General features: G+C 61.0%; 5 protein-coding genes across 11 annotated transcripts; 4 read left to right on the top strand and 1 right to left on the bottom strand.

Moving 5' to 3' along the window:
* Window positions 1-726: 726 nt before the first annotated feature.
* NUDT22 (nudix hydrolase 22) lies at window positions 727-3,410 on the top strand. 2 transcript variants are annotated; one of them, XM_065882727.1, is made up of 5 exons: window positions 727-1,220; window positions 1,575-1,673; window positions 2,667-2,764; window positions 2,903-2,996; window positions 3,244-3,410. In XM_065882727.1, the coding sequence occupies exons 1-5, from the start codon at window positions 741-743 to the stop codon at window positions 3,343-3,345; spliced, it is 873 nt and encodes a 290-aa protein (XP_065738799.1). In that variant the 5' UTR covers window positions 727-740; the 3' UTR covers window positions 3,346-3,410. The 2 variants fall into 2 exon arrangements, with proteins under 2 accessions (XP_065738799.1, XP_065738800.1); XM_065882728.1 differs by lacking the exon at window positions 1,575-1,673 and having other exon boundaries at window positions 741-1,220.
* Window positions 3,411-3,894: 484 nt separating this feature from the next.
* On the top strand, window positions 3,895-6,995 carry DNAJC4 (DnaJ heat shock protein family (Hsp40) member C4). Its single transcript, XM_065882886.1, has 7 exons — window positions 3,895-3,916; window positions 4,238-4,330; window positions 4,997-5,090; window positions 5,572-5,756; window positions 5,844-6,005; window positions 6,710-6,796; window positions 6,887-6,995. The coding sequence occupies exons 2-7, from the start codon at window positions 4,254-4,256 to the stop codon at window positions 6,993-6,995; spliced, it is 714 nt and encodes a 237-aa protein (XP_065738958.1). The 5' UTR covers window positions 3,895-3,916; window positions 4,238-4,253.
* A 543-nt stretch (window positions 6,996-7,538) lies between these two features.
* On the top strand, window positions 7,539-10,813 carry VEGFB (vascular endothelial growth factor B). Of its 2 annotated transcripts, XM_065882567.1 has the most exons (7): window positions 7,539-7,687; window positions 8,231-8,273; window positions 8,620-8,816; window positions 8,983-9,056; window positions 9,250-9,285; window positions 9,628-9,762; window positions 10,370-10,813. In XM_065882567.1, the coding sequence occupies exons 1-7, from the start codon at window positions 7,628-7,630 to the stop codon at window positions 10,389-10,391; spliced, it is 567 nt and encodes a 188-aa protein (XP_065738639.1). In that variant the 5' UTR covers window positions 7,539-7,627; the 3' UTR covers window positions 10,392-10,813. The 2 variants fall into 2 exon arrangements, with proteins under 2 accessions (XP_065738639.1, XP_065738638.1); XM_065882566.1 differs by lacking the exon at window positions 10,370-10,813 and having other exon boundaries at window positions 7,628-7,687; window positions 9,527-9,740.
* A 1,806-nt stretch (window positions 10,814-12,619) lies between these two features.
* Window positions 12,620-15,342, top strand: FKBP2 (FKBP prolyl isomerase 2). 5 transcript variants are annotated; one of them, XM_065882080.1, is made up of 6 exons: window positions 12,620-12,733; window positions 13,980-14,148; window positions 14,473-14,585; window positions 14,705-14,751; window positions 15,098-15,133; window positions 15,223-15,342. In XM_065882080.1, exons 1-6 carry the CDS (start codon window positions 12,672-12,674, stop codon window positions 15,282-15,284), a joined length of 489 nt encoding a protein of 162 aa, XP_065738152.1. In that variant the 5' UTR covers window positions 12,620-12,671; the 3' UTR covers window positions 15,285-15,342. The 5 variants fall into 5 exon arrangements, with proteins under 5 accessions (XP_065738152.1, XP_065738154.1, XP_065738153.1 ...); XM_065882082.1 differs by lacking the exon at window positions 12,620-12,733 and adding an exon at window positions 13,075-13,263; XM_065882081.1 differs by lacking the exon at window positions 12,620-12,733 and adding an exon at window positions 13,132-13,136.
* A 423-nt stretch (window positions 15,343-15,765) lies between these two features.
* Window positions 15,766-18,081, bottom strand: PPP1R14B (protein phosphatase 1 regulatory inhibitor subunit 14B). Its single transcript, XM_065882724.1, is given in 6 exon segments — window positions 15,766-16,098; window positions 16,191-16,223; window positions 16,539-16,622; window positions 17,656-17,937; window positions 17,939-18,045; window positions 18,048-18,081. Coding segments are annotated over 6 exon segments (609 nt in total). The 3' UTR covers window positions 15,766-16,029.
* Between the last annotated feature and the right edge of the window lie 4,899 nt (window positions 18,082-22,980).

Consider the following 22,980-nt stretch of genomic DNA (forward strand, 5'->3'; position numbering starts at 1 on the left):
CCCTAACTCCCTGGTGCAGATAGGGAAACTGAGGCCCAGCAAGACTTGCCCAAGGTGACACTCTGTCAGCCACAGGGCCCAGGGAAGTCGAGCCCCTGCGACCCAGGCTCCTGGTCTGCCCCGCAAAGCGGGCCTGGGGAGGCGGGGCCGGCAACCAGGCTAACGGGGCAGAAATGTCTGGGCCGGCCAGAGAGACAGAGCCGAGACAGACAGGAAGGCTCACCGACTCCGGGGGCCGGGTAGCTGAACCGGACGGGCCCGTCAGCTGACCCCGACGGGCCCTGAGCGCCAGGACCGGCCAATGAGAAGCCGAGGAAGAAGGGGGCGGGTACTTCCGCTCCGGGGGAAAGAGGCGGAGCCTGCGAAGAGAGTAGGCAGGTGATTGCCGGCTGCAGCCCGGAGCTTCCGGACCCTGGGAAGGGTTACCGCCGCGTCAGGGGTTGGAGGCAAGACTTTTGGTTTGGGGAGACAGAGGCATTAGCGGGTGACAGGACCCAGGACCTCTGAGTCGTAGGGATGCCCGGGAGTCTCAGGGATGTCTGGTAGCAGGAGCCTCGGAGCTCTTGCTGGGATAAGACGTTTTACAGCCCAGGGAGGGGTCAGGTGGGTGCAGAAGGGCTGGGAGTACCCTCAGGAGGTTTGTGGCAGAGGGGGCCAGCTGTCGGGTCCAAGGGTGGCTGTGGGTCCCCCGGGGTGACAGGCCTGGCTCTGCCCTCCCCCAGAACTGCCCTATCCAGATCATGGACTCTGAGGTGTCCCTGCTGCTGCAATGCCCCCCGGGGGGGCTGCCTGAGGAGCAGGTACGGGCTGAGCTGAGCCCTGCCTACGACCGTCGCCCACTGCCAGGAGGGGACAAGGCCATCACTGCAGTCTGGGAGAGCCGGCTTCAGGCCCAGCCCTGGCTCTTTGACGCCCCCAAGTTCCGCCTGCACTCTGCCACCCTGGTGCCCACTGGCTCGCCGGGGCCACAGCTGCACCTGTGCCTGGGCCTTACTTCCTATCGAGACTTCCTGGGCACCAACTGGGCCAGCTCGGCTGCCTGGCTGCGACAGCAGGGGGCCACCGACTGGGGTGACAAGCAAGCCTACCTGGCGGACCCCTTAGGGGTGGGCGCTGCACTGGCCACTGCTGACGACTTCCTTGTCTTCCTGCGCCGCTCTGGGCAGGTGGCTGAGGCACCTGGGCTAGTGGACGTGCCCGGTGGGCACCCTGAGCCTCAGGTGAGATGCCAGGCTGGGCGCAAAGGCACAAAGACCCAGAGAGCTCGGCTTTGTTTTCCTCATCCCTTAAAGGGGGAGTTGGCCTGGTGCTCATCCGAAAGTCTCCGCTCAGGGCAGCCTCTCAGCCTCCCTGCTGAATCCTGCCCCAGACCCATGGGAAGTTAGGGAATTGGGGGTGGGGGTAGGGATGGAGGACCTAGCTGGACCTGTGGTTTTCCATCTGGAAAAACAGGGCCTGGGTCAGGGGATCACCAAGGCTCTCACTCTGTGCCCAACCAGGCCCTCAGGGCCAGTGAGTGTGGGGAAAAGCAGGACGAGAAGAGGGGAGCAGGGGCTGAGCCTGACCTCTTACAGGCCCTGTGCCCAGGTGGCAGACCCCTGCACATCAACCTCCCTGGGGAGCTGGTGGTGCATGAGCTCTTCTCTAGTGTCCTTCAGGAGATATGTGATGAGGTGAGTGAGAGGCAGGGGGGACAGAGTGGTGGGCAAGGAGGGAGGGGATAGAACATTCCAGAATTTCACAGGTCTGGGATGGCAGGAGTGTCTGTAGGCATCTGGCTTTTTTTTTTTTTTTTTTTTTTTGGCTGCCTCATGTGGCTTGTGGGGTCTTAGTTGCTTGACCAGGGACTGAAACCAGGCCCTTGGCAGTGAGAGTGTGGAGTCCTAATCACTGGACCGCCAGGGAATTCCCAGGCATCTGGCATTGAGCAAAGAGCTTGGCTTTGCAGCTAGGCACACTTGGAGTGGAATTCTAACCCTCATCTCTGTGTGCCTTGTCTCTGTGTTCCTCTTTACAATGGGGACAATAATAAATGTCTTGCCTACTCCCACCAGGTTTGTTGAAAAGAGGAGTAAATGGGAGTCCCAATTACTTTTTAAATTTTTATTTATTTATTTTTGGCTGCGTTGGGTCTTCGTTGCTGTGCACAGGCTTTCTCTAGTTGAGGCAAGCGGGGGCTACTCTACGTTGCAATGCGCGGGCTTCTCATTGCCATGGCTTCTCTTGTTGCGGAGCACAGGCTCTAGGCGCATGGGCTTCAGTAGTTGTGGCATGTGGGCACAGTAGTTCTGGCTCGTGGGCTCTAGAGCGCAGGCTCAATAGTTGTGGCGCACGGGCTTAGTTGCTCCGCAGCATGTGGGATCTTCCCGGACCAGGGATCGAACCCGTGTACCCTGCATTGGCAGGCTGATTCTTAACCACTGCGTCACCAGGGAAGCCCCCAGTTACTAAATTGACTTCCCTAGGGTGACCCTGGGCTAACTGTTCCATCTCTCCCGTTGTGGTTTTCCCACGTGAAATGAACATGCCCAAGATCTGACATTCTGTGATTCTGGGCACTTGAACTACACACTGTAAAATGCTGTACAAGGGTAACATGCTGTTCTTCATTGAGAGGGGCAGGGATGTGGGCAGTGGGCACTGACAGGTGGTACGCCTGGCCCCAGGTGAACCTGCCGCTGCTCACCCTGAGCCAGCCGCTGCTGTTGGGCATTGCCTGCAATGAGACCAGTGCCGGCCGTGCCAGTGCTGAGTTCTACGTCCAGTGAGTGAGCTCTGGGAGACAGGGTCCTCGGTCCTGGAATAGGTGGGTGGTTGAGCGGCATGGCTGAGGCAGCTGGGACTCCACAGGGACCCTACAGGGTCTAAGCACTCACCAGGCCACTCTCACATCCTTGTCCAGGTGCAGCCTGACTTCTGAGCAGGTGAGGAAGCACTACACGAGTGGGGGACCTGAGGCCCACGAATCCACAGCAATCATCTTTGTGGAGACACAGGTTTGAGGGGGCAAAGTGTGTCTCATTTGGACAAGGAGCTGGGTCAGGGCTTGCAGAGGCCTGGTGATGCATGTCTGTCTCCTGGGCCTGGGTCAGAGGGGCCTCCCAAATCTCTCAGAGCTTCCCTCCAGAGGCACAAGACCTCATTGGGGATGCCCTCAGCCCAAGGGAGAGGGCCAGAACTGTGGGCACAGCTCCTGCAAGAAACCCGAGGTCGGAATGTTTGGGTCTCACTGTCTTCCCACAGAATGTGAGGAGGTTGCAGGAGACTGAAATGTGGGACGAGCTCTGCCCCTCAGCCAAAGGCGCCATCTTCCTCTACAACGAATTCCAGGAAAGTTCCACCTAAGTCGCCCTAGAGTCCCCAGCCCTATCACCACAGCTCGGAAGACAATAAAGGACTTTATTCTTGGATTCCGTTGGCGTCTGCTGTTTCCGTGAGACAGAGAGAGGGGCCGGGGTGGCTGAGAGAGACAGGACAAGTGACTTGGGGGAAAAAAAGGCCCAGCCTCAGTTTTCCCCTCTGTAAGCTAAGGGCTGTGCCCCCTTGCCAGGCTCCGGTGAAGTTCCAGGCCGATTATGGGGTGGAAACTGCTTTGTGAAACGCGTCTCGCTGCAGAGTGGAGTAACAGCCATGTCCGAGGGAACAGAGCAACGGGGGCTGAGCCGAAAGCCTCACAGAGGGTCAGGCCCTCAGCCGCAGCCTCCCCAGGTGGGCGCTGGCGCCTTTCTGCAAGTCCCCGGGCTGCTGTCTCGATGGGTGGATCCGAGGCGTCAAAGGCCAATGGATGTGCGGGGGGCGGGGCCTCGCCGCTGTTCCGCACCCTCAGGCCTGTAGGCGTGGTCTGGATGTCTAAGCCAATGAGAGTGTGGAGGCGGGGCCTGAATAGGAGCAGGAAACGGCGGCCGCCGAGGGGTCCGTGAGTGAAGGGGGGGCGGGGCTTGGTGTGGCTCTTCCTGCACCCGCCCCCCGAGCTCCCAGGGTGGGAAGGGGGGTCTCGGCGTCCGGGTCTGGTTGTACAGACGCCCGGGTCAGAGGCGGGGACAGGGCCAGGACATTGGGGTCTGGTCTTCAGCAGGGAGGTTCCACCCGCCCCTGAGTCCCCCGGGCCTGCTTCAGTTTTCCTTTGCATCTCAACGGGGCCAGGCCCCTTCCCTCTGCCCCCCACCCCCACCCCTCATCCCCGCTGCAGTGGGTGAAGTCTGCTCCCATCCCACTGTTCTTTGTGACCTTTCACCAGCTGCCCGCCTGCCTTCATGCTGCCCCTGCGCCTGCGCCGGCTGTGGCCCCACAACCCTCCCACTCGGTTCTTCGCAGCGGCCGCCCGGCAGCGGTGAGTCGGGCGCCTGGGGCCGGGCCCGGTCGTTCAGTAGGTTTTTGTGGCTGGCCTGCCCAATTCTAGGCCCTGCGCTAGGTGCCGGGATAGTCTAGGTGCTGGGATAGTCGTGATCTCTTACGCTGCGTCAGGCGCCTTACAGGCTTGTCAGATTACCCTCACCTTCACTGCTGAGGGCACAGGATCAGAGATTAAAGGATGACCCCCCAAGGTCATACAGAGAGTTAAGTGGCACATCTGGAATTTGAGCCCAACCAAACCCAATGCGCATTCCACAACTCAGGTGGTTGTCAAGCATCGCTGTGCATAACCCAGGCGGGGTGTGGGGAGCTTACAAAACTGCAGATTCCTGGGCGCTGCTCTGGAGATCCTGATTTGCAGGAATGAGGTGGGCCTCAAGAATCTATTTTTTAAAACATTCTTTTCAGGCGTTTCTGATGCAAGGGGTCTGAAAACTACACTTTGAGACAATCTGATCTGCCCCTTACCTGGAACACTCAAAAAGGGAGGGATGATTTCGAGATCTCCCTTGGCACCTGCCTCAGCCCCCTCAGCATCTGGATGCTGAGTTGAAGGGTGTGGTCCAGCGGGGCTGGGACGGGCAGGGAAGGAGTATCCTCTGTGTTTTCCTTAGCCCCTGCAGGTTTGGGCCTCTCTCCACAGGTCTGGCCCCAGTAACTACTATGAACTGTTGGGGGTGCATCCTGGTGCCAGCGCTGAAGAAGTTAAACGAGCTTTCTTCTCCAAGTCCAAAGAGGTACCAGTGGTCTTAAGTGGAGTGGGGGAAGGGAAGTCTGAGCCAGATGGGGTCCGCTCCAAATTCTCAGGAATGGAGCTGAGAGGCTCACTCTGGCTGGTGCACATTCCCTCAGCATTCATAGGGAGGGGGAGCTGCCCCAAGGGGAGAGGTCTGGCCGGGTGGAAGGAAAGGCTGTGGGGCAGGAGCCAGGAGTCCTGTCTGATGGGCTGGGTTTGGTTCTCTTGACCTGCCTGCTCTTGAGAAAGCTGGGACCAGGGCATCCAATGAGAGCCAGGCAGCAGGTGGGGAGGGCTTGAACAAGGGGAGGGGGCAGGAGTTTGTGCTTCCTGACTCTCTGGTCTTCTAGAGGGATGTGCAGGCCTGAGAGTGAGGGTCACTGCCCAGGGAGGGCCTCTGGGTATGATATGAGCCCTTGTGGGTGGATATTATCAGGATAGGTCATGGGGAGGGAGATGAGGGGAGTCCTGCCCCACCCCAGCTGCACCCTGACCGGGACCCCAGGAACCCAGCCCTGCACAGCCGCTTTGTGGAGCTGAGTGAAGCGTACCAAGTGCTGAGCCGTGAGCAGAGCCGCCGCAGCTATGACCACCAGCTCCGCTCAGCAGCTTCCCCAAAGTGTCCAGGAACCACAGCCCATCCCAGGTCTGCTCATCAGGGACACAGGTACAGTAGTCCTGCCCCCAGCTTGCCACCCCCAAGTCTCCTGGGGAGCCCCGTCTTTACACTGTCCCTTCTTCTACCTCCCAGCAGCTCCTGGGCACCCCCCAATGCAAAATACTGGGCCCAGTTTCATGAAGTGAGGCCTCAGGGACCAGAGTCAAGGCAGCAGCAGTACAAGCACAACCGGCGGGTGCTGGGGTACTGCCTCCTGATCATGCTGGCAGGCATGGGCCTGCACTATGTTGCCTTCAGGTGCGCGTCCCCCTAGGGTGATGGGCAGAGGGCAGGAGGGTGGGTGAAGCCCAGTGTCAGCCATCCATCCATACCACCCCTGTGGCCTGCACCCTTGTGTCTCTCAAGCTAAGAACTGCATGAAATAGGTCTCCTCCAGAGTCTCGTCTTATTTAGCAAAGGCAGCTCTGCACTAAGGGCTAATGTCATTTTCAGTTTTTTATAATTTGGATTTAAATCTTTGGTGCTGGTTGCCAGAGAGTGCTGGAGCCAACCAGAATCCTGCACAAGAAGGAAATGCATTGAACTGGGCCTCGCCAGAAACTGCCTTCATTTGTTTAGCAGTTGCTGTTTTCCTGCCACTCTCTCATGCGCGCCATTGCCACTGAGGTTCGGTAGCAAAGACACCTAAAGGCTGGTGCACGCGGCTAGCAGTGTGCCTAGTTCAGTGATGGAGTTAGATGAACACACCTTTCTAGTCGCCTTGAAGGACCTCCATGACAGAGCTGCTGTCACCACCTTCAGGACAGTCAGGGACCTGGGTCGCCATTAGGCCCTGGACAAGAACCAGCTGCTCTGTGCCCCTTTCCTCATCTAGCACAGGCAGTTAGCTGAGGTACCCACAAGTGTAAAGCTGTGAGACCCTCAAGTGGGGTAGAGGGGGGTGGGACTTGGGAGACAGCGGGGATTGGGGATTCCCAGAGTCGGTTGTAACCCCCTTGCAGGAAGCTGGAGCAGATGCATCGTAGCTTCATGGATGAAAAGGATCGGATCATCACAGCCATCTACAATGACACTCGGGCCCGGGCCAGGTCTGTCCCAGCTCTTTCCTGCCCTCTCCTCACTGTCCTGGCACCACCCTCCAGGATCCCAACCTGACCACCAGGTACTCTCCCCTGCAGGGCCAACAGAGCCAGGCTCCAGGAGGAGCAACGGCTGGGGCAGCAGCTGCAGCCACCACCCGGGCCTCCTCAAGGCCCCGGGATCGTGCCCCCCGGCCCCAGCCCCTGAGCGGTTCACCTTGGAGAGCACACCTTGGATGGGGCCTGCGGTGTGCTCCCTTCTGGGACACCCCACTCCCCAAAACGCGTGCAATAAAGTGATTCTCAGAGCTCTTGTCTGGCTCGCTCCTACAGGCCCGGAGCCCCCGGCCCGGGCCCCGCCCTCCGGGCTCTGGCGGCGGCAACCCGGGAGCCCGGCCCCCTGGGCGGTGCGTCCCCTTTCCCCTGCTGCGGCAGGAGGTGGGGTGTGTGTAGAGGGGGCGGGCCCCGCCGGCGGCCTCGCCCCCCCTCCCCCACCCCGCCCCCGCCCCGCGGCCCGGTGGGGAGCGCGTGTCTGGGTCACATGAGCCGCCCGCCCGCCAGCCCGGGCCCGGCCCCCCGCCGTCCCCACCGTCCCCGCCGTCCGCCGCCGCCACCACCGGCCGCCCGCCCGCCCGGCTCCTCCGGCCGCCGCCGCCGCTGCGCTGCGCTGCGCTGCCTGCGCCCAGGGCTCGGGAGGGGGCCGCGGAGGAGCCGCCCACCGCGCCCGGCCCCCGCCCGCCGCTCCCGGGCCCGCGCCATGGGGCTCTGGCTGCCGCCGCCCCCCGCGCCGCCGGGCTAGGGCGATGCGGGCGCCCCCGGCGCGCGGCCCCTGCGGGCACCATGAGCCCCCTGCTCCGCCGCCTGCTGCTCGCCGCGCTCCTGCAGCTGGCCCCCGCCCAGGTACGTGCGTCCGCGACAACCCGCCCGCCCGCCGTGCCCTTTCTCAAGGTTGGCGGAAGTGGGGAGGCGCGGAGCGGCCGGGTTCTCGGGGATCCGCGGGGTCGGGCCTCGGACGGGGGCGTCTCGGGAGCCCGGCCTGGGCATCCCCCGGGAGGCGTCCCTCCCCGCCCGCCAGCCCAACTCCGGGGCCACTCCCCCGCCCCACCCCGTCCCCAGGGCGCAGCCGGGGGCGGGGCCGCCTCGGTGCCTGCAGGACGCGGTTCGGCGCTCACTGTGGCCCCTCTTGATCTGCGGCCTCGAGAACAAGCCCGGTCCCTAGGCTTGGAGGTTCGACGCTGCCGGCAGAGCGTGCCTGGGGGGTTGTAGCCAGGGCAGGTCCCAGGTCCCAGGTGGCCTGGAGAGGACAGGTAAAGCTAGAGTGGCCCCAGGAACAGAGTAGTCTGGAAATAAGCCTCCTGACTGCAAGGGCAGAGCCCTGGGGCCAGCGACAGGGCTAGCCCTTCCTGGAATGCACCTTGGGTCCAGGTTTCTTCTCTCCTGCAGGGCCCGGTCTCCCAGCCTGATGCCCCTGGTCATCAGAAGAAAGGTAATAGTAACAATAGGAACTTTCTACTAGCCAGCACTAAGAATCTTTTCTTCCAGTCCTGATTCCAGACTCTGTGTATTCCTCATCTTGTGTAATCACACTCTTCTGTAAGACGCAAACTCTTATTCTGCCCATTTCACAGAAGAGGAGATTGAGGCAGGGGGGTTCCTGGGTTCTGGATGAACAGGACAGGGAAGAGAGATTGGGAGGGCAGAAGTAGGGGCAAGCGGAGGGTGGCTGTGACACGAGAACTAAGGAGAACAGCTTCTGGGCGCAGGGGTAGGGGAACCAGGGAGCAGCTGCAGGAAACCCAGTGGGGACTTAACCCTTACGCGTCTGCCCCCAGTGGTGTCATGGATAGACGTGTATGCCCGTGCCACCTGCCAGCCGCGGGAGGTTGTGGTGCCCCTGACCATGGAGCTCATGGGCACTGTGGCCAAGCAACTGGTGCCCAGCTGCGTGACGGTGCAGCGCTGTGGCGGCTGCTGCCCTGACGACGGCCTGGAGTGTGTGCCCACTGGGCAGCACCAAGTCCGAATGCAGGTATGGGGCAGGTGGAGTGTGCCTGGCTGGATGCTGGCGTTCTGGGGACTGAGAGGGTGGCAGCCAGAGCCCTGGCTGGTGGGCAAGGTATTCTCATTTCTCCAGGCCATGGAGCGTCCCTTTCCCCTCTCTCTGACGGTCTCTCTCCCTGTTCTCCTGAGCACAGATCCTCATGATCCAGTACCCAAGCAGTCAGCTGGGAGAGATGTCCCTGGAAGAACACAGCCAGTGTGAATGCAGGTGCCAGCCAGGCCCCACTCCTGAGTTCGCAGAGACAAGGCTTGGGGGGTGCTAGGTGTGGTGGTACACCACAGCGGGGACCGGGTTTCCGAGAGTATAGCCAGGTAGGCCTGGGATCTAGGGCAAGAGAGTAGGATGCTTGGCTTCCTGATCCTCTTTTTCCTTGTCTCTGTCTGTCTCTCTTACTTTTCAGACCAAAAAAACGAGAGAGTGCTGTGAAGCTGGACAGGTGAGTCTTGGGCTCTCGCTGAGGTGGGGTTGGAGCCCAGGCCCAGCACCCAGAATGTAATGTGTGGGTGGGGCAAGGGGTGTAAGAGTGTGTCAGGAAGTTGTGGTCCCCCGCCTTCTCTTCCCACTCGTGTCCCCCTCTCCCCTTTTCCTCTGCTCCCCAAGACTATATGCTCTTCCCCAACCCCAGCTCCCGGGAAGACTCTTACTTCTCACCCGAGACCTGTTGCTTCTCCTCCTAGGGCTTCCACTCCCCACCACCGTCCCCAGCCCCGCTCTGTTCCGGGCTGGGACCCTGCCCCCGGAGCACCCTCCCCAGCTGACATCACCCATCCCACTCCAGCCCCAGGCCCCTCTGCCCACGCTGCCCCCAGCGCCGCCAGCGCCCTGACCCCCGGACCTGCCGCTGCCGCTGCCGACGCCGCAGCTTCCTCCGTTGTCAAGGGCGGGGCTTAGAGCTCAACCCAGACACCTGCAGGTGAGGAGTCGGGTGTGGCGTCAAGGTGCCATCCTGGAGCAGGTCCCAGTGAGCCTGCTGGTGGGAGAAGAGCCAGGGAAGGGGAAACTTGGAGGGTGCTGAACTGTTGACCAGGTGCCTGCGGGCACTGGGGTCAGCGTAAACAAGGCTCACATTCTGATGCGGAGTCAGACGTGAGGGCACGTGATGCCAACACGGGAAGTCAAGTCAAGACCTGTGGTGAGGGCCCCCTGACATTGTCTTTGAGAGGTTAGAGATGTCCTGGAAGATGTGACATCGCCAGGTGTAGAAAAGAGAAAGACAGCCTTCCAGTTTGCAAGGCTCTGAGCCTTCCCAGAAACCCCTGTGGTAGAGTTTGTTCCACCTTAGGTGCTCCAAGAGGCCAGGGGATGTGGTGGAACGCTGGTCCACCCTTGTCCAAGTTGCTTCTCACCACCCCTCCTTTCCACAGCGGGGCCATGGGGTGGCGTCCTGTGGACCAGGCCAGCTGGGGCTTCCCAGGAGTGTTAGGGGAGAATGAGGTTCGCAGAAGGTAAGAAGTGGGTGAGTCTAGAGGAGCAAGGGCTGAGCTGTGCCGGCATAAACAGACCCCTTCTTCCTTTTTCAGGTGCCGGAAGCTGCGAAGGTGATACATTGCTTTTCAAACTCGGTGGGGCCACTTGCCTCGCAGGCCTGCCCAGAGGGCAACAAGAGGGCATCCTGGTGAGAACAGTCCAGTCCCCAAGACCTCAACCTGGGCGGAAGCTCCTCTAGGACCTGGGCCCCTCAGAGGGCTTTCCAACTGCCCTTTGTCTCTCTGAGGCTGCCGTCCAACAAAGTGGACAGAGTTGGATGAAGAGACCTGGAGGCAGCACAAGGGGTCATGTACCATCTTGGGAGAGAATGGGGTCCCGGCTCAGTTTTTAACCACCTCGTGCAAGTGAGCATCTTACAACTGGCTCCTCCGTCCCCTCACTAAGAAGACCCTGGTCCTCTACAAAAAAATGAGAGTTGGGCTTCAGTACAAGAACTGTGAACCCCAGTCCCGATAAAAGAGATAGAAGGAACTGTCCCTGCCTGTGTCACTGTTTGTCACTGTCCGGGCTGGCTGGTTTGGACATGAATGTCTGCGTCACACTGCCTCCTAGACATGGAGCTTAGAGGAGATGAGGCCCAAGGCCCCACAACAGGTCACAGAGCCAGAATCGTGCATCCTTCACGTTCATGTTGTGCTAGCAGGCCCTGGGGAGTCCCTGCCCCTCTGCTCATTACAAGGGTTCCTTTCTGGAAGGAGAGGGCCAGTGAGCTTGAGGTGGGACCCAGATCTGCTGAATGACCTTGGTTGTCACTGCCTCTCTTTCTGAGGCTCAGTTCCCACATGTGCACACGGAGGGAACCGATGATTACTGTGGTCTGGGCCCTTGGGCTCCAAAAAAAAGAGAGTCACATAATAGGAAAGAACACCCATCTTCCCTGCCGGGTTACACTCTTTGTTTGCAGCTTTTTGCTCCCGGTAGCTTAACTCGAAGGTCACGTACCTGGTCTGCCCTCACCTCACTCCCACATCCCTGAAAGGGAGGCAGCACCAGAGGTCTGTGGTCGGTGGGCCCCACTCACCCCAGCCACACGGTCTTCTCCACTCTCGCCTCCCTTGCACCTTGGGCTCCCCTCCTCAGGCGCTGCTTGGGACTCCTCTGACCTTTATCTGACCCAGCCCAAGCTCAGTGGCCAGCTTTCGGCCTGTAACCTTCAGTGCCCCTGGGTCTGAGTGATGAGGGGGTGAACTGAAGGGCAACCTTGGGCACCAGTGCTTTGCCCCATCGAGACAGAACATTCATGGCAGAGGTTAAGCCAAAGCAGCTACCCTAATGGAGGCCTTCTCTGAAGTGTTAGAGGGTGGGGTAATGATCTTGTTGGGCCAAGAGTGGGGTTAAACCAGAAGAGACCATTCCTGACAGTGATTGCTACTTTCAAATCATTTTCTCAGCTATTCTGTCACCCAAAATGCCAGAGCTCAATTAGAGTGAGACAGATGAGGGTTAGGGACAGTAGCTACCACCTCCCAAGACCATTTAAGCCTGCCCAGCGTGCACACGGCTTCGTATGTGCCTTCTCGCCTAGTCCTCAATTCTGAGTGTTGTAATTATCTTCCTTTTTCAGTTGAGGAAGTAGGCTTGAAAACTCTGACCTGGAGATTTGACCTCAGGTCGACTCTCTCCCTAACACTCAACTTAGGCTTATCTGCCTCCCAACTGCAGGTTCATTACTTCAATGGACAGATGTTCACTCCTGGGTGCTGTGGTGCCTGGAAATAAGTCCGGTTGGGGAACGGACCCAGCCAGACCATTACAGTCATGATTCAGGGGTCATCGTGCAGCAGGTAGAGGCAGGCCTGTACACTGGGAGAGAAAAAAGGGAGAGAGCATTCGCCGTGGGCCAGGGCCTGGCAGTGCACATCACTTGCAGCAATCCTACGGGGGCCCTGCGGGGTGGATGTTATCAAGCCCGAGTTACCAGGCCAAGGAACTTGCTCAAGGTCACACAGCCTGTCAATGAGTGGCAGACCCTGGATTCAAACCCAGGGCTCACTCTGAAGCCAGGCTCTTTCCACAGCAACTGAGGATTGTGGATCCTAAAGAGGCTCAGGGGCAAACAGGAGAGGCTGGGGGCGACATAAAATGGTGTCTCAAGACCCCCGCCGCGAACCCACGCCCACCTGACCTTAATTTCACCTCGACCGGAAGTGCCTTCGGCCCTTTCAGAAGTCACTTTCACCTAACCTTACGGACTACAGAGCCACCGGACCTGACGCATAAGTCACATGGCGGCGCGGGGGGCGGAGCTAGAGAAGGCCGCCCAGGCGGGCGTGTGGCCGCGGGTTTCGCACGGTCCAATGAGGGCGGGCGGCGTGGCCGGGTCTGGTGGCAACGATGACGCGCCTGCGCAGAGACGGCAGCAGGACTGGGGTGGACTCCGGGGGCGCGGCGAGGAGGTGAGCGGGGGCCACAGCCCGGGCTGTGGGGAGCCGGGGTGCAAGGGGGCAGGCTGGATCAGGCGGGGCAGGAGCGGGCCGGGGCTCTGAGTGTCAACAAGGGATAGGTTACGAGGGAATTGAGGGTTGGGGTCAGAGCTGTCTGGGGATGCCGCAGGGGGAGGGTTCTCACGCCTCACGGGGCGGGGCTCCGGGAGTCGAGGCGGGACGTGGAACGGAGACGGGTGGGACCTCTGAGCTTGTGCCAGTGGAAGGCGGAGCTCCAGGGCTGGGGGCGGGGCTCGGACTGGAGAGGGACGGAGGCTGGCCCTTGGAGGAGGAGCTGGAACAGGCGGAAGGAGGAGCCTCGGGTTTGGAGACCGAGGGGGAAGGAGCCCAGGCACTGGGGGCGCGGCCTCAGCCGGTGAGTGGCGCGGCTACAGTTCAGGAAAAGGGGTCTACTCCTGTCGGGGGCGGGACTACGGGGCCGGGGGCGGAACCACGCCCTCTAAAGGGTGGGGCTAAGGAACCCAGCGAAGGGGTAGGCCCAGGTAATGGCCCGGGGCGTCCACGCGGGGGCGGTCTCCGTGGTGGCCGTGCCTGGGGACGCGGTAGGCCGAGAACTCCCCCGGGAGAGGTGGTGTGGGTGGAGCGGGCTCGGCGGCCACCCGACACGGGGCCAGTCTGGGTGCCCCGCAGGCCCCCGAGGGCTCAGAGTTGGGGCGGCGCCTCGGGCGGAGGCACAGGACCAGCCTGGGGGGTACCCCCGGAGGACAGGGGCTCCCCGGAGCCACCCAGTGGCGATGTGTGGGTGCCTCGGGGCCGACCCCCTGCGGCAGCCGCAGAGGTGTGGGTTTGCTGGGCGGGAGGCAATTGGGTGTGGCGTGAATGGGGTCGCCCGGTTGGGGCAACTGCTGCGCAGCCAGATAGGGTTTGGACTTTGCGGAAAGGGACAGGGGGGAATTGAAGAGCAGAGCTGGGGACTGGGAGGGACGAAAGGGCAGGGGGTGAGCAAAGGGGCTGGACCCTGGCTGCTGTGGCCTCCCCTGACCCCCTCCCCCCGCTGCTGGGGTCCTCGGGCAAGCCCCCTTCTCACTGGACTGGTAAGTGTGGCCGCGGAGCCTGGGGGAGGGGGCGGTGACACGGGACAAGGGGATCCCCAGGGGCAGGCAAGGTACGGTGGGGTGGAATCCTCCTGGTACTTGCCCGTATTCCATGCCCTCCCGTTCCTCTCCCCCGGTTGGTTGGTCGGGGTCTGTCCCCGCAGAAACATGAGGCTGAGCTGGGTCCTGACAGTATTGTCCATCTGCCTGAGCGCCCTGGTCACGGCCGCCGGGGCCGAGGGCAAACGGAAGCTGCAGATCGGAGTCAAGAAACGGGTAGACCACTGTCCCATCAAATCACGCAAAGGGGACGTCCTGCACATGCATTACACGGTGGGTGAGGAAGTGGAGCTTTTGGGGGTGGGTGGGCCTTCCGGGGACCAGAAAGGACTTGGGAGCCAGGTGTGTCTGCCAAAAGGTGGGTGACCTTGGGCAAGTCTCCTCATCTACTTTGCATGATCCTATCTTGCTCTTAACTGTCTACTCCCAGTTGGCACCAGCAAGCAGTGCAATGTACTGTGAGCTGCCCAAGGTTCTGTCCCTTTCTAGGACTATGGCTGCCAGTGCTGTGGGCTGCCACCTTGATGGGAAGAGCACCTGGGGGTGGGGGTGTCAGAGCAGACCCTCCTCCTCACTGGCCTTCCCATGGTCTCACAGGGTAAGCTGGAAGATGGAACAGAGTTTGACAGCAGCCTGCCCCAGAACCAGCCCTTTGTCTTCTCCCTGGGCACGGGCCAGGTCATCAAGGGCTGGGACCAGGGGCTGCTAGGGTGAGTCGAGGGGCCATGGCTGTGGTCCAGGAGGTGAACTGTGGGAGGCAAGCTCCAGGTATGGGGTGGGGGCAGGGAGCCTGGGTGCTGCCACATGCTGAACATGTATTGTCCTACAGGATGTGTGAGGGGGAAAAGCGGAAGCTGGTGATCCCATCAGAGCTAGGTAAGAGGCCCTTCCTGAATGGGGATAGGGAGTTCAGGGTTATATCTATGTAAGGGTGAAGGCTGGTTCAGCCTCTGCACTGATCTCCACTCAATCCATTCAATACATGCCACTTCCAAGTCTAGTTGGGTCCAGCAGTGAGGACAGGGCAAGACCCTTGGGACGCTTGGCTCTGGTGCCCACTCTTTGCCCTCTACAAGACCTTTAGCAGCCCCCTCCCAAATCCATTACACCTTCTCCATTTCTGGCCTTGTGCTGGGATGGGCAGAGGCTTGGTTTCAGCTTGGTAGTCTGCAGAACACCTCACTGCCTGGCCACGGCTCACTTTCTTTGTGCATCTTTGCAGGGTACGGAGAGCGGGGAGCTCCCCCAAAGATTCCAGGTAATAAACCTTCCTGCCTCCCATCTCCTGTACCCATTCCATCTCCCTGTGGCCCTGGTTCTCATTCTGATCCCACTTCTCCCCTGCAGGCGGTGCAACCTTGGTGTTCGAGGTGGAGCTGCTCAAAATCGAGCGACGTTCAGAACTGTAGCCAAACTGGGGAGGGCTGGGGGAGAGGCCCCCATCTGGGACCAGACTGTTTAAAGAAAGAAAAAAAACTTTAAAGCCCACGAAGTGAGCCTGTGTTTGTTTGTGGGCCCTGGAGACTTAGAAACCACAGCTTCAGCCTTCCCTCTCCCTCATCCTCCCCCCATCCCTCCCTCTCCTTTCCTGGCTGCAGAGCCTTGGGGTCTAGTAGGCTCAGTGGCATGGAGGTCATGATGGCCAAGCCCTGGGTGACTTGGTGGCCCTTGTCCAGAGGGGAAAAGGAGTATTCCTGCCTGCCAGCAGCAACAACGGCTCCTCCCCAACTCCCCAGCCACTTCCAGATCCTGGTCTGGGAGCCAGCACCGGGGTATTGCCATGGCTTCATGGCCCTCAGGAAGGCGTGCGGTCACCTGGGGAGAAGCTGAGCTGGCAGCAGTTGTAGAGCAGTGTGTCCCCCGTAAAAGAAGCCAGGCAAGCCTGTCAACTGCACCAAAGGCATAGCCTAGCTTTATTAAAGGGCCCGCGCCGCAGTCAATATAAAAACACAAAAAGTCCCGTCAGTTTAATAATAATAAAAAACCCCAAAAATGGAAAACTGAGGGGGCAGGGAAGAGGCCCCTGGGCCAGGGGCACGGGGAGCACTGCGCATGGCACCAGGCCTGGCCACAGGGCCCCCCGGTATTGCTGTTGCTACGAGGTTGCGGGGCGATTGTCCTGTGGGAGCCACCGTTCACCTGGGTCGAGGACCCTTACTTCTTCTGGGGTGTGCTCAGCTTCTGCATGCCCCGGATCTTGTCCAGCAGGCCAGAGATGAAGGCCTGGAGGGAGGGAGGACATTAGGGAGACCAGAACCCAAGATGACAGGACTCCAGGCTCCTCACCCCACCCTCTGGGGAAACCACCTCCTTACCTCAGTGGGTTTGTAACAGTCAACCAGCAGCTCCTAGTGGGGCACGGGGGAAAAGTATAACTATGAGTCTCAAGAACACGAGCCTAAAGTTCACCTATACCCTCTTCCAAGGCACTGGGGCCACCCTGAGGCACAGGAGATGCCACAGCTACTGAACAGCTAGGCAAGTACCACTGGCCCTATTTGACAGAGCCAGAAGCTGAGCCCAGGAAGGTCACAGAGCTGGCTGACTCAGACCAAAGAAGGCCTGGCTCCAGAGGCTTGCCTACCCACGGAGCAGTGCCTCCAGGCACCCCTCTATTCCCTGCTCCCCTGACCTGGCCCTGCTGCCCCCCAACCCCCTCTCACCTTGACCCTGGCAGCTCGGGTATCATCACTCTCCATGTCCAGGAGTTCATCCACGTCAATCTCCAGCTCCGGGATCTCCTCTTCCTGGGGTGGGGGTGGGGGAGGAGGGAGAAACAAGGGCCTGAGTTGGGAGAGAGGGTGTGAGAGGGGCTCTCTGGCTGAGGCCCCTGCCCTACTGCAGATGAGCCAGCCCTCTTGCCCAGCAGACAGCGGCAGCTGCTCCGAGGAGAAAACAGATCAGGCCTGTGCCAAGGCAAACTGCCCAATGGGGGGGAACTTCCTGTCCCTGCCAGTTGGGCACCCTGGGTGCCAGACAGCTAGGGCTGGGGATCCTGGGCTAGGAACCCTGCAGATGTGTCTCCTCAACTTCCGGGCCCCCCATCTCAACCAGAGCACAGGTGGGGCCAGCTGTCCCAACTCATCACAGCCCCTTCCCCTCCCCCAAACACCTGTCACAGCTTCCCAGGAGTGAGGAGGAAGTGAAGGGTGAGGGGTCAGTGGGAAGGACCCAGGCCTGGTAAAGGGGAAACAAAGAGCCCATGCTTTGCTGAGGGAGGGGGTGCCTGCCACCACCACCACCCCCGCCCCAGGAAGCATCTCTCCCGTCTGGAGTCAGCTGCATCCCAGGGCTGCGCTAGGGTAGGCAGCACAGGGCAAGCCCACTCCTCCACCCTGCCCCCCGGGGACTGAGTCACCATTTGATCAAGGAAGGAGTCATAGGGTGGAGAACTAGAACCCAGAGAGTGGGCTAGCCTGCCCCCCCATGACAAGATGGAGCCCCAGGTTAGCCCATTAGAATAGGCAAGACCCGTACCACCACCACCCAGGCTAGCTAGCGCCTTTTAACTAGTCTAGGCTAGCAAGCAATAGGTAGATCTCCTTTCCCCGCCAGCCCAGACAAGCCCCGAGTCTCCTGTCCAAGGCAGCAGATAAGAAAGGAGTGACTTAGGTCAGACAAGAAAAAGCATACATTGGGGGCGGGGAGTACGGAGAGCTGGGGAGCGCGCGGAAGCGGAGCGCCCATTGACTCCGGGTGACAGGCGGGCTCAAGGTGGGGTTCCCAGGCGGCCCGAATCGGGACTGATTTTAGGGTGTCGGCGCAGGGTGGGGGACACACCTGGCAGTCGTAGAGGCGAGTGAGCTGCTCCAGGATCCACTCCTCCAGGTTGAGGCGCTTCCGTAGTTCCTTGCGGTCGTACTTGACCGTGACCTTCCCTTGGCGCCTCACTGGGCCCTCGTCGTCCGCGCCGCCCGGGCCCTCGCCTGCAGCCCCAGGGGGGCTCTGAAAGTAGACGCGGGGCCCTGGGCCGCCACTCCCCGGTCCAGGGGCCGGAGCCGCCAACGCCGCGCCCCCTGCGGGGCCGCTGTCCGCCATGGCGGCCGCCGGGGCCACGTGCGCGCGTCGGGCCCCTCCCTGCGCCGCCGCCTCCGGGACGCCCGCCGGCTGGCTCCGGGCCGCTGGCTCGGGTTAGCTCGTGAGCTCGGCTCCGCACGGCTCCGCTGCGAGGGCGGCGGCGGGGGCGCCCGGGGGCAGCTGCAGCATGCGGAGCCCCCGGGCCTGGCCTGGCCGCGCCCCGCCCCCTCCCCGCCGATCCGCCCGCCCTTTGTCCCCCGCGGCCGCCGCCCGAGCCGCCGCAGCCAAAGCCGCTTTCTCTGTCTCGATCGCTTCCCCCGCCCCCCGACCACACCCCCTTAAAGGGACAGTCCTGCAGCAGGGCCCTCACCCCTACCCCGCCCTCGGGCAGGGGCTAGGAGAGGGTCTAGTCCTTAGAGGTTTGGACCTAGCTGTCCGCTATCCCTTTTAAGCTTCCTGCCCCAGGCCCAGGCGTTCTAAGCGTCCGGTAGCCGGATTTGCGCTCCTGCGGGGAACCTAGTGTTCTGTCCTGACTGAAGCAAAATCAGGGGCCGTCTGAGAATGGAGGGGAGTGGGCACTGTATACAGGACAGAGGTCCGAGGAAGAGACGTGGGAGCCCCCGACTTCTGGGTCCTCAGGCCCTTGGCCAGCGGGTAAAAAGCAGGCTTCTTCGCGCGGACGGACACGTGGGCCGGACGCCCGGGGGTGGAGGAGTGGAGAAGGCGGGCAGGCGCTGCCCAGGTCACCGGACGGCCTACTCGTCGGGGTTCCGTGCCCCCCATGATGGAGGCCTAGGTTGGGGGTGAGCTGAGCGATCCGGGCGGCCTGAAGGGCCAGACCCCAGGCAGCCACCGCCCACCCGCCAAGATGGCGGCGGGGACGGAATTATGGGAAATGTAGTTCCCAGGGTCCGGTCCCCATGGCCGCCCCTCCCCTGGAGCGGAACCGGGTCCGGGAAGCGCAGAACTTGTTTGGAGCGCCCTCGTAGGGCTGGTCTCCACAGGGCGCAGTTTTCTGCACCCCGCAACCTCTCTGTGTACAAACTGAGGCGTAAAGAGCTGGGAAGTGGGGGAGCCGGTACTCACGATAATAAAGATAATAATAACAGCTGACCCTAATGAGAGTTCCTACGGTCGGTTCCACATAGTCGGTTCCAGCGTGAGGGCACCTCACTCGCTCTCCGGTAGATCCTCGCCCTGTGGCCGCCTCTGTCCTTCAGAGCTCACAGGCGCCTAATCTGGCCCACCTCTCTTAAGCAGACCGTGCGTCTCATTCCCGCACCTGCTTTGATTTTCCATATTTTTAAATAGTGTCTCTCATTCACTGGTTCATTGTCTGTCTCCCATTTCTCAACTATGAGCTGCATGACACAGAGACCTGTCTGGCCCTTGTTTACTGCTGATGCCCATGGCTGAGTGGGCCTGCTGGGCTTCAAACCCACATGGGTCGCGCAAATTACCTGACTCTTGTTGAACTCTCAGCACCTAGGTCAGACTCATAGTAGGTGTTCGATAACTATTGGTTGAACAAATGACCGACTGAAAGAATGGCTTCTTCTGTGCATCCATTTCCTCTGAAGGCTGTGGCAAAGATTAAATAGGAAAGTGCATGGAAGATTCAAGGACTGAACCACAGGGGTTAAGTCACACAGCCAGATAGAGATGGAGCTCAGCTTGTGTACCCAGGTCCCCTGACACAAAATCACTACTCATACCACCGCACAAGGCTGTGCAGCTCTGTTTGGGATGCTTCCACAGACAGCAGGCTCACCCTCTGCAGTCCCAAGAACAGTCTCAGGGTCTGAGAGGCAGTTAAGTCCCAGCGCCTCACAGACACCCTCTCTCTGGATGCCAGAGAAGTCCTCTGCAGTAGATGGAGTTCAGAGAGAGGATGACACCGGCCCAGGGTCACACAACTGGTGCTGCAGGCAAACTCAAACCTAGGACTGTAGGCTTACCTTGTAGCTGCAGAGAATAGACAATGAGAAGGCGCTGGCTGAGAATGGTGTGTGTGGTGATGGTGGCGGTGGGATTCAGGCCAGGTGGGAGGCCTGGGTAGGGGGCAGGTTAATGTGGCTTGGTGACGGGCTGATGCCTCCTCCCTCTCCAGCCCCCCTTCTGGCCTTAGCCTCCTTTGGCCAGCCTGGGGGCCCAGGGAAGGGCTGACCCTGCTCTTGCAGATTAGGCAAGACCCACTCTTTCAAAGAGAGCCCCAACCCCAGCCTGGCCTCTGGCTCTCAGCTTGGCCTGATGGGAGAAGCAACTTACCCACATCCAAATTCCCCACCACACCCCACCTCACCCCACTGGGGCGGGTCTGTTCTTTCTGAACTGGAGCATTGATTCAGGCCTTGGGGAGCTCACAGTTACAAGAGAGGATATACCATAGCTTTTTGTGGGAGTGAAACCTACTGGCGGTGAAGACCTGGGTGAAGACCAGCCCCAGCTCTGCACCCCCCAGATGCTATGACCCTGAGCAATGATCTTCCTCCTCTCAAGGCTGGTGTGAAGGCCTCCGGTCATGTCCAAATTTCAGGGGTCCCCTGAGGATTCTCTAGGCTGAACAGGGAAGAGCCAGGGATGCTTTTCCTGACTCTCCCTCTCTCCACCTCCTGTGCCACCCCCAGGGCACTCCCAGATTCCTGGGGCTGACCCCCCTGTCCATCCAGTCCCTTCCCATGGCCGCCTACCCTGTGAACAGTTAGTGCAGATGGCCATGATGGCCTGCAGCTGTCTTGGAGGCTGGGGTGCCCAGCACAGAACCTTGGAGTGGAAGAACTGGGTTCAAATCCTGCCTCTGCCCTAGGCTTCGAGGCCCTGGGCAAGTCATTTACCTGCCCTGAGCCTCTTCAGAGGGGCGGATTCTGCTGACTTCTGGTGGTTTGGGGCTGAGGTCAGTGCTCCAAGACCATATCCCAGCCCTTGCTCTCCTGTCTGAACCTGTCATCGCTGCTGCTCTTCATCCTTCCAGCCTCAGGCTGTGGCCTCTCCAGCCCCACCCCTCTTGGCATCCTGGCCCCCCTCCACCAGAGGGCAGCTAAGGCTGCTTTCAGCCCCTCCTCAAAGCAGAGGCCCTAGGGAGGGTCCCTTGGCTGAGACCGCTCCCTTAATCAAGGGTAGAGGCCGGAAAGGCTGCCTTCCTTCCACCGTTTACTGCTTGCCGAGAAACTCTATTACCATTACCAAGGCTGCAAGAAAGTGTCCGAGGAGGAAGAAGCCCTCTAATGGGGGTTGCCCTGGCCTCGGGAGACAGAGGGGTGGAGGGAGAGGGGGAGGGGCTCAGGCCCAGGAAACAGGCTCCCATCCTGTTTTACAAGGAGCTGCTGCCTAGAGCTTCTACCCCTAAGCTCAGGCCCTGGCTCTAGGCCCTGCTAGCCCCCTGGCCCAGAGCTGATCCATGCCCTTTCCTCCTTCCTTCCCCTTGTCCCCACAGCCTGCTCTCACTCCTTAGAGATTCAGCTGTCTACACCTAGGGGTCATCTCATACCCATTTGCCTATTTCATCCTCTGACAACCTCCACCTTCTGGACAAGGTGACTGAGGCACAGAGAGACGAAGTTCTGCCGGTAGCCTTGGACCCAAGTCAGCGGGAGCAGAGGCCAATCTCTACCTGGCATGGCACTGCCCAGTGAGACCTCATAGTCCCTGAGTCTCTGAGGGCTATGGCTCTGTTGCCCTGGTGAGAGAGGACAAGGATCACAAGTCCTGTCCCCCTTTCTTTGTCTCTTCAAGGGCACGGAGTAAAGGCAGGACATAAACTGGCCTTCAAGACAGAGGGCTGCAATCTTCCTACGAAGCTGTGTGACCTTGGGCAAGCCCTTTCCCCTCCTCTGTGCCTCAAGTAGAGATAATAATCACACCCCACAGGGCCTCAGCCAAAGGCTAGGAGATCTGTTAGGTTAGAGTTGGTACCCAACATGGTGGGGATTTTGAGGATGGCCAGTGCCAGGCAGGGCTCCCCTTGGGGGTCTGAGAGCCTGGGGCAGAGGCCTGTAGGGCTGGCTCCTCCTTGACTGACCCCTCCTCCCCCAGAAGCAGCTCCATCTCTTTCTGGGTTTCTAGGTGACTTGGCTGGCCCCTCTGGATGAGTTCTACTTTAAACCTGCTGCTGCTACTGTCTCTGTATTGGGGGGGCTCCCACAGGGGCCCCCAGGCAGGAGCCCCCCCAGCCAAGCCCTGCGGGAGGGGCTGCAGCCCCCACCCATCTCAGTGCCCATGCGCCTTCCCCGCTCCCGTCCCTGGCATGCAGCAGATTTCAGGACACCTGCTGTGGGCCAGGAGTGGCAGAGCCTCTCCTCGACCCTCCTTGTTCGTGGACACCCAGGAGGCTTCTGACCCCTCTGGGCAAACGACCAGCTGTCCCCTTCTCAGTTTGCAGTCGAGAGCCCCGCAGGGACAGGCTCCAGGTTGAGCTGTGGGGGGCTGTCTGCGGAACAAGAAGGGCGCTGTTCCAGGGCTCGCTCTGGAAAGCCAGGGTGCTTGGGTCCTCAAAGGAGGCGACAGGCGCCGGGCCTCCCCGGGCTAGGGACGGGGGAGGGGCGCCCGCCGGCGGAAGGCCCATTAGCTTGCTAATTGCTCCCAGGGAGGGGAGGGCGGGTACCGAGCTGCTGCAGAAGGGGGTGAGGCGAAGTGAGGGCACAGAGGGGGGGTGGGAGTGTCTTTTCCAGCGCTCAGCTAAGTGCTGCAGGAGTGGGGTGGGTGGCAGGTCTCTGCGCCCCCTGGCCCAAGTCCTGCTCTCCGGTAGTACCCCCCGCCCCTGCCCCTCAGAAACCTTAGCGGGCCGACCCCGGCCGGTCTTCGGCAACGCCCTCTGCACGCAGTCCCTCCAGCTGCACCCCAACAGCCTCCCCGCCCCGAAGCGCCTTCCTCCAACCCCGAGCGGGTTCAGCTGAGCCACCCCCAGCGAAGTGCCCCAGTCCGGGCGTGCCTCTGCCCCATCCCTCCTCTGGCTGCAGTCGCCACCCCGGCCGCCAGGGGGAGCCGACGCGGGGCGGGCGGGCCCGACGCCGGGGGAGGGGGCGGTGCCGCTGCGGCCCCGCCCCCGCCCCGCCCCGGCCGGGCCCCGCCGATTCTCTGGTCTGTCCCGGA

The sequence above is a fragment of the Phocoena phocoena genome, chromosome 8 (genome assembly GCF_963924675.1).
Source record: "Phocoena phocoena chromosome 8, mPhoPho1.1, whole genome shotgun sequence".
Classification (NCBI taxonomy): Eukaryota; Metazoa; Chordata; class Mammalia; order Artiodactyla; family Phocoenidae; genus Phocoena; species Phocoena phocoena.